The 8714-nt window shown below is 53.8% G+C and overlaps 1 protein-coding gene across 3 annotated transcripts in view; it reads left to right on the forward strand.

Moving 5' to 3' along the window:
- Positions 1 to 5747, forward strand: part of NRF1 (nuclear respiratory factor 1) — a 60440-nt gene extending 54693 nt beyond the window's left edge. For all 3 annotated transcript variants that reach the window (XM_068189324.1, XM_068189326.1, XM_068189325.1), the window contains one exon: positions 5247 to 5747. In XM_068189324.1, the coding sequence (XP_068045425.1) occupies positions 5247 to 5410 (164 nt within the window). In that variant the 3' untranslated portion in view covers positions 5411 to 5747. The remainder of the gene's footprint in view (positions 1 to 5246) is intronic.
- The last annotated feature ends 2967 nt before the right edge of the window (positions 5748 to 8714 follow it).

The raw sequence follows: 8714 nt of genomic DNA on the forward strand, positions 1-8714 counted from the left end.
AGAGAAGGAAAACTCCCTGCAGCAGATCCAGAGGAACCAAATAATCCCTCTCTGGCTCAGTTAGGTTGGAGAAGATCTCCAAGGTCATCAAGTCCCAGCTGTGCCTGATCCCCACTCTGTGCCCCAGCCCAGAGCCCTGAGTGCCACGTCCAGGCATTCCTTGAAAAGCTCAGGAAAAAACGAGTCACTGACAATGTTAAGCAGGCAGGTGACCCCCAGGGACAGCCTTAGAGATGAGATGTGACCATGGAGGTGTGGTGGATGCAGGAAAGGAGGCACTGACTCCAGGGCTGCATCCCGTGCAGCTGTGGATGGGAATGTTGGATCTCATCTCCTGCATTTTATCTTCTGCTCTAAGGAAAAGTCAGGGCTATGATGAAACTTAATTGATTCAACTTTGATATCAAAGCTTCAGGTGCCTCATTAAATTGTTCTTTATTGAGGTTTTGACCAGAGTAGCTCCTGAAAAGACAGATGATGGAGGATCTTGAATGAGGACTGCATCTTTTTGCAGATAATTTGGTGGAGAAACCTTCATGTTTTGACCTGGCTGGCACAGAGGTTCTGTAGGGAAGAGCTGTGACTTGTGAGCCTGGAAAGTTCTCAGAGCTTTGGGTTCTGAGAAACCCAAAAGCTTGGGGGTTTTGTGGTTTGTCAATACCACAGAATCCAGACCAGCTTGGGTTGCAAGGGACCAAAGATCATCCTGTTCCAGCCACACCTCCCACTATTCCAGGCTGCCCCAAGCCCCGTCCAGTCTGGCCTTGGACACTTCCAGAGATGGGGCACTGAGCCATTTCTGATGGGAAAAATTCTTCCAGTTATCCTAGAAGATGTCAGTTAGAGTTAATCATGGATGCTCTTGCAGTTGAGGTGGTATAAGATGGAGGGCTGAGCTTTCAGTTCATCTTATCTTAAACCAAGTGTCCGTGTCGAGAGATGTCTCCTGCTCCTCTGTCACTGCCGAGTGTGGTGGGATTCCTGAAATGTTTTATTTCTGAGGCTGGCTTTGGGTGAAATCCCTTCCATGGTGTCACATCAGCACCTCATGCCTTAGGAGACACGTTTAGTTTGGCACTTCAGGATTTGTCAGGGTAACCCCTGACTTTGAGAGCTCTTGTTTCAGCTGCTGTGGCTGGACCTTGTTAGAAGCTGGTTTATCTCCCCAAAAATACACCCTCGTGCCCACTGGTTGTCCCCCTCCTCCACCTCTTGAAGGCCTTTCAAGTCAGTTCCCCAGAAGGGAGGTGGTCAAGAGGATATTTTTTTGAAATCTTCGCAAACCAAGTTCCCAGTCAAAGGAAACATCTAATAAAAATCAACTGCGGGACATTTTAATGTTTGTGCTGAGCAGTGTTGGCAGTAACACTCCAGGTGGTGTCCAAAAGTGCAGTTGGTGAGGACAGAAATGGTTTTTGCTCCAGGATTCTGTAGGCCCAGCCCCTTTCCTGAGCCAGCCTCAGTCTTACTTCCTCTAAAACACCTCCAGTGATGGAGACTTTGCCTCACCAATCTTATATTTAGCTGTCGTCTGGAATTTTTCCACCTCCTAAGTGCAGGTTTCTATGCTGCTCATGTCTTACTGGGGGAAAGACAATAAGAAAATATTATTATTCCCTACTTAACCTGCATCAGCCTTGATGTATTTACACCTGGAAAGGCAGACCAAAGCATGCCCAGTGCTCCTTTGTTGTGCTGCCCACCGAGGGCACACATTTCATTTTTCATCCCCCGAAGGCCATGGGTCTTCTCCTCCCTTGGCCACCCTCTTGTCCTACCCATTCTCTCCATGATGTCACTGGCCATGCCGGACCCTCCTTCATCCCAAATCCAGCTGATCTCCCACTAAAAACGTCTTTCTCTGGGATGTGGCAGGAGCTGGTGCTGTCCCAGCTGCCTCCCTTGTGCCCCCTGCCTGGAGCTGGCTCCTCACCCCTGCCGAGGACAGGAGGGGCTTTTTGGGTGGCTTCACGGCGGGGAAGCAAAGGCACAGCCTGGTTGCATCTTCCTGGGAGTCCGTGGCCACGGTTTGTGCTGTTCTGTGTGTGATCCATCACCTCTGCTGTTGTCCCTGCCAGGCAGGAGCTGGTCTGAGCAGCCACAGGTTCCAATGGGATCCCATTTCCCTGCCTGCCCCGTTCCTCACAGCGCTCCCTGGCCCCGCTCCACTTTCTTTGCAGAAATGTATTTTCCAAAGACTCGAGAAGTTGGTTTGGGGCTGGTCGGGTTTTTTTGTTGTTTTTTTTTTTTTTTTTTTTTTTTTTGTCTAATGGATTTCCTGTTTTTAATACAATTGAAAGGGTCTGAAATCCATGCTTTAGATTAACATATGCCAGCTAGATTAGGGCTAATCAGGGTGCAGGTCTGAGCAGATGCAGCGCGGGGCCAATCCCAGACCTGATTACAGCATCTCAGTGGTTTAATCGTCTCTCTCCCAAGGGCGATCAGCTCTGCTCTAATGCACAGCAGACTTTCCAGCCCTCTCCTCCTTTGGTTTGTCACCACCCCTGGCAGGAAGGGCCGCCACGTCATCTGCTGAGGCGATTTACGTTAATCCCATGCAGAACGGGATCTGCGCCGCGCCGTCTCTCACGGAGACTTCCCCGCGCTCCCAGAGGTGGCCAGGCTTGGCCAAGCCCCGTCTGAATTAACTCACCCTTCCCACATACTCCCCTTGGGTGCTCAGGGCTCGCCAGCGCCGGGTTTTGGCACGTTTGGACAGCACGGAGGGATCGTGGCTTGAGCGTCGCGTGGCCCACGGGGGCGGTGGTGGCTCTGCTCCTTGGGTTGTCCATGTGTCGTTTGATCTCCTCTGGGTTAACAACCCAAGTAACCCAAAGGGCTTAGTTGGCTTGTTGGTCTGGAGCGGGGATTTGAGGTGCATCCCAGGCCAGAGCTCCAGCTCTTGCTTAAACTGGGATGTGCTGTGTTCCCCCGAGGGGTCTGCTCGGAGATTTTCTTCAGCAGGGCTGAGCCTGAGCTCTGTTTTCTCATTTGCCTGAAATTCCCACTGACCCGAGAGCGCCCTGGGAGCTGGGAACCTCCTCCTGACTCTGTGCCTTTCGTGGCGGCCGGTGCTGAACAACCAGCCAGGGAACCAATTCCTCGGTTGGGCCTGGGGAACGTGGCCACAACCCCTCAGGCTGGGGGATCAGGAAACTTCCCAGCCCGCGGAGCGCTTTGGGACCCCGAGGGGAGGGATGCTGGAGGAGCGCCGGGGTCACCCACCTGGTCAGCACGATTAACTCCTAAGCTTTCCTGTCTGTACAAAGAGTTATCCGAGGACACGGAGCCGCCCCCGTTATCAAACCAGTGCCCTTGGCGGGGCAGAGCTCTGCTCCCGGCTCCTCAGCCCAAAGGGATTGCGCTGCTTTTTTGGGAAAGCCTCGCTCAGGAACCTGGTGTCCTGGCAGGGCTGGCCATCCATCCCATGCTGCTGCTGGAAGGATTTGTTGACCTCAAAAAGCTGGTTTTTCCCCCAGCAGAGGTGTGGGTGGTTTCTGAAATGTCTAAATTATCTCGGTTGTCCAAACCCCCCTTGGCCAAGCCAAAGGTAGAGGTGGGCACAGGGCTAACACCGGAGTAGAACGATGGAGTTTCTCCTCCCAGCCTGCAGGATTTGCCATTCCCCTCCCCTGGCCAGCTCTGCCCAGTGCTCCTTGCTGTTTTTTGCACCTCTTTCCGCCGTTCCCATCGCAATGACCCTCAGGGGCCTCGTGGTTTTGTTGTCACCTTGGTTGGCGTTTCCTGGCTCACCAGGACTCGCCTTTGGCGCTGCGGCATTTTCCTGCCAGCCCAAACCTTTGCCAGCTCCATCCTCAGCCTGGAGGAATCTGATCCGTTCCTGCAGCTGGGCCAGCCTTGGGAAAAGCTGTTTCTACTTTGCTGGACCCATCCATGACTGGGGAGGGGCTGAGAAAGGGGGATTGCTTTCCTTTCTCTGTTTTCTGTGTCACAATACACGTGTGAGAGAGAGCCTGGGGCCAGTGCCAGGAGCAGGTTTGGCTTGGCCAGGGCTTGTTGGTCCCACACTGCCCTTTCCCTGTGAGGGCAGAAGGACCTGGCTGGGATGGAGAAGGGAGCAGGAGGAAGGGAATTGTGTTGGAGAGGGGTTGTAATGGGGTTCATGGATGCACAGCAATGGGATCCTCTCACGTGCCACCGGTGGGGAGGTGTTTGGGTGACCTGCAGAGTTACAGGGGATGGGAGAAGCCAAATTTATCCCTTCCTCAGCCCCACAGTTCCCAATTCTGGGCATATCAAATGGAAAACACATGTGGGGAGCGTGGTCCTCGTCAGTGAGTGATCCCTGATGGGCTGTGGGGTGGGTGGGAGCAATCCCTGCCTCCAGGAAAACTCGGCCTGATGGGTTCGGCTGAGCAGGTCCCTGCTGTACCACCCAAAGACATGGCTGGGTTGGGTTCCTCCTCCAGAAATTGTGTTATTTCTTTCCTCCTCATCCTTATTCCCCCCCTGGAGCCGCACAGCCCCGGGGTGTGGGCTCCAAGGTGCTGCCACCCATCTGAACCCCATCCCATCCCTGCTCCCATCCCGTTGGCTTCACGGAGGGCAGATCCAGCTCAGCGAGGCCACCAAGGCATGGATCATTCATCCAGCCTGGACACAGCTGGGTGGGGCCACTGTCCTTCCTGATTGCTGGTTTTCATGGATAGAATCATGGAATGGTCTGGGTGGGAAGAAAATTTAAGGATCATCCAGTACTAACCCAGACCATGGGCAAGGACACCTTCCACTGTCCCAGGCTGCTCCAAACCCCGTCCAACCTTGGGCACTCACAGGGATCCAGGGGCAGCCCCAGCTGCTCTGGCAATCCCAGCCCAGCCAGGAATTCCTAATTCCCAAGATCCCATCCATCGCTGCCCTCTGGCAGTGGGAGCCATTCCCTGTGTCCTGTCCCTGCAGGCCTTGTCCCCAGTCCCTCTGCAGCTCTCCTGGAATGTGCTGGAAGCTCTCGGTGGAGCTTTCTCCTCTCCAGGGGAACATTCCCAGCTCTCCCAGGCTGGATCCCCGGGATCTGAGGGGCTCCAGCCCTGGAGCAGCTCGGGGGCCTCCTCTGGATTCGCTCCAGCAGCTCCAGGTCCTCACAGAGTTGAGGACCCTCCTCCAGCTGCAAGAGCTCCAACCCCCCCAAGGAACCACCGGCACCACGCAGCCCCCACACCCCTGGGCCCCGCCCGCGGCACCGCTCCCTCCCGATGCCACCGCTGTCCCTTGTGTCCCCGCAGGGCTCGTGCAGATCCCCGTGAGCATGTACCAGACCGTGGTGACCAGCCTGGCCCAAGGCAACGGCCCCGTGCAGGTGGCGATGGCGCCGGTGACCACGAGGATAGCGGACACTGCCGTCACCATGGACGGGCAGGCGGTGGAGGTGGTGACCTTGGATCAGTGACGGAGCAGCGGCATCGTGGCCATTCTCCTCCACTTCATTTTTTTTTACGCCTCTCCAGAGATGCAATCAGGTGGCATTTGAGTCTCCCAGCTTTGGAAACGAAAGGTTTTGTTGACCTTTTTTTCTTTTTTCTTTTTTTTTTCCTCTTTTTTTTTTTTTTTTAAATCGAGAAAAATAGAAAAAAAAAAAAAAAACAAAAAAAACCACCAAACAAATCCTGGCAGAGGATGTGTGTAAAGTGCATTTTTCTAGCGCCACTCTGCTCTCGGAGGAACGAGAAGCCAAATTGTGACGGGACTTTTGATTCTGAGGAGGTTGAAAAGAAAATAAAAATAAAGCAACCCTTTATGCCCCGTTTTCCCCCATGTGGGATCAGGCAGGAGGAGGCTGGGGGCCAGCACGGACACCCTCAGCCAGCACCGACCTCGACAGCAAATTAGGTATCAAAGATTTTAATATGGACTTTTATATTCCAAAAAAACCCGCCCCGGAAAAACAAACAAACAAACAAACAAACAAAAAACGGCAAAAAAACCAACAAACCACAAAAGGAAAAAAAAAAAAAAGGTTGGGGGGGGAAAAAAAGACTCCTCTCCTGGGAAGAAAAAAAAAAAAAAATTAAAAAAAAAAATAAAATGCATGTGTGACTGCAGGGGGGTGGAGACCTCCCGAAGGGATGATGCTCTTCCAGGAGCCTGCCGGAGGATCCGCGCCCCGCTCGGCTCCCCTTGGTGCACACTGGAGACCTGTTCCTACTTCTCTGCTCTCGTACCTGCCATTTTAGATCCTTGGGGTTGTTTCTTTTTTTCTTTATTATTATTATTATTGTTGTTGTTGTTGTTGTTATTATTATTATTTCCCGGTTTCGTGGCTCTAGACCGGAAAGGAAGCGCCTCTAAAGGGGCTCTGGTTGTGCCCCCCCTTTTTCTTTCCCACCACATTCCCGGGATTTCCCTCAATAAGGAGCTGCCTCGGGCTCATCCCGTTCCCTGCTGCCGCCCCCGACCTCTCCTCCTGCAATTCCTACAGGAACAGCTTTGCCTGAAGGGGGGACGCGAGCGAGACCCTTCCCTTTGGGGGCCCCTCTTCACCCCAACCCTCTGCCCCATCCTGGTCCTGCCCTGTGCCTCTCCCAGCACGGTTTTAACCCCAAAATCCTTCCCAGGAGGGTTCAAAAAAGCCTTTGGGGTGGGGTGGGGTGGGGTGGGGTGTTTTTGGGGGGCAGATTTTACTCAGCATCCCCATGGGCCAAACCCTCGTGCCCAACCAAACCCCTCCCGTCCCCACAAGCACTTCCCATGGGATTTAATTTTTGGGGTTATTTTGGGTTTGTTGTTTTTTTTTTTTAATTATGATTTCCAAGTTCTCCACGTCTCGCTCTGCCTTCGAGGAAGTTTTCAGATTCTTGTATTTACTTGTTTTATATGGGGAAAAAAAAACAAAACAAAAACAAACCACAAAAACAAAGTTATCAAGTGTTCTTTGTATACAGTTCTTCGGTCCTTTTTCCGAGGGGAGGGAGATCTTTCATAGAAACAGTCCTGGTTCTCCAGTTTATGAAGTTTTTGGTTTTTTTTTTTTTTTTTCCTTTTCTAATGATTATTTTTTTAACGTTGTTGTGAAGATGTCGGTGGCTTTCCAAGTCAGTGTTTCTTTGGCGATGAAATGAGATTATTTTAGTCCCCACCCCCCCAAAAAAAAAAAAAAGACAAAAACCAGGCAAATTGCAGAGCATGGACCCCCCCTCCTTGTTTTCCCAGTGTCTATTATTGCCTCATTCAATAAATTGTTACAAATGTGTCTACCCGGGTGTCCAACTCTCCTGTTTTGGGGGATCTGGGGGGACTTTTGGGAATATTTGCCATCCCTTCCTTCCTGGTGGGTGTTTTGGGGTTTGGTCCCTCCCCCCTCCCATGCTGGGGCTGGACAGGAGAAGCTGAGCATCACCAGGATGGTTTTGGGGTTTAATCCTTTTTTTTGGTGCAATTTATCTCATTTTTCATCTTCCAGCATCAACCGTGGGGGTGCTGGAGCGTCCCCCCATGCTCCCACCCAGGGGCTGAGCTGCATTTTGGGGTGAATTCCTCCATTTTCAGCCCCTTCTCACCCCCAGGGCCGATGATTTTTTTGGGATGCAAACCCAAGGAGGAGCCGGGAAACGCAGGGATGGGTTTCGGCAGCTTTATTGAAGGATGGTTGCTGGATCCAGGGAATCCTGCGGGGGCTCCTGGTAGCCGGGGGTGAGAGGAAGAGCAGGAAAAGCTGGAAGGACAAAGAGAGGGAGGAAAGGAGCAATGGGGCTGCTCCCCTGGCGCACCTGCGGAAGCTCCAAGGTATTCCCGCCAGCTGGAGCAAATCCCTCGGCCAGCTGAGGTGCTGAGAGGGTGACACGGGGGTTTGGGGACCTCTGGGGACCCCAGGACATCCCATGGCAGGGCTGGGGTGCCCCGAAGGGGCGCCGGGTCCGGCAGCAGGGCCGGGGCAGGCGGCTGGGCCTGGCAGACGCTGCTGGCAGGTTTTAATCTTCGTTAATCGGCCTTTAATAAGCAGGTTGGGGCCTCCTGCTGGGGCGGCTCCTGCAGCCCCCGAGCACCAGCAACCTCCACCCCGCACTGGGACAGACTGCTGGGGCTGGACCCGTTCCCTCCCCCAGCCTGGGTGTTACAGGGGGGTCCCCCAGGCATTTTGGGGGGGGTCTTTGTGTGGATTTTCTGCCTCTATCCGTCCCCGTCCCAGCACTGCTGTGCCCAGGGAGGGCCCTGAACTGCAAAAGGTGGCCCCAAATTGCAGGATTTGACCCCAGAAATGCAGGCGGATGCTCAGCTGGGAAGGGCCAGGATGGAGGGGGGGTCTTGGGGCGCTCCCCCATAGGGAGCTGATCCCAGGGAATGCTGGTCCTGGTGGGCACCGCCACACTTTGGGGTGGAGCCTCTGGGGAGGGGTGGAGCTCCTGTGGGTGTGGTCAGGGGGTGGGGCTGGGGTTGCTCCACCCCTGACCCCCCCAAATCCTCCCCCCGGCAGGGCAGGGCCCCGCTGCAGAGTGAGGGAGGGGTTAAATCCACTGGGGGAGGGAGGAGGGAGGGACAGACTGGGAGATGGGTCAGGGGACGGACAGATGGACAAGTGGATGGATGGATGGATGGATGATGGATGGAGGGATGGAGGGAGGAATGATGGATGGATGGATGGATGGATGATGGATGGATGGATGATGGATGGATGATGGATGGATGGATGGAGGGATGATGGATGGATGGAGGGATGGATGAATGGATGGATGGATGGATGAATGGATGAATGGATG

Source organism: Anomalospiza imberbis, chromosome 5 (assembly GCF_031753505.1).
Source record: "Anomalospiza imberbis isolate Cuckoo-Finch-1a 21T00152 chromosome 5, ASM3175350v1, whole genome shotgun sequence".
Lineage (NCBI taxonomy): Eukaryota > Metazoa > Chordata > Aves > Passeriformes > Viduidae > Anomalospiza > Anomalospiza imberbis.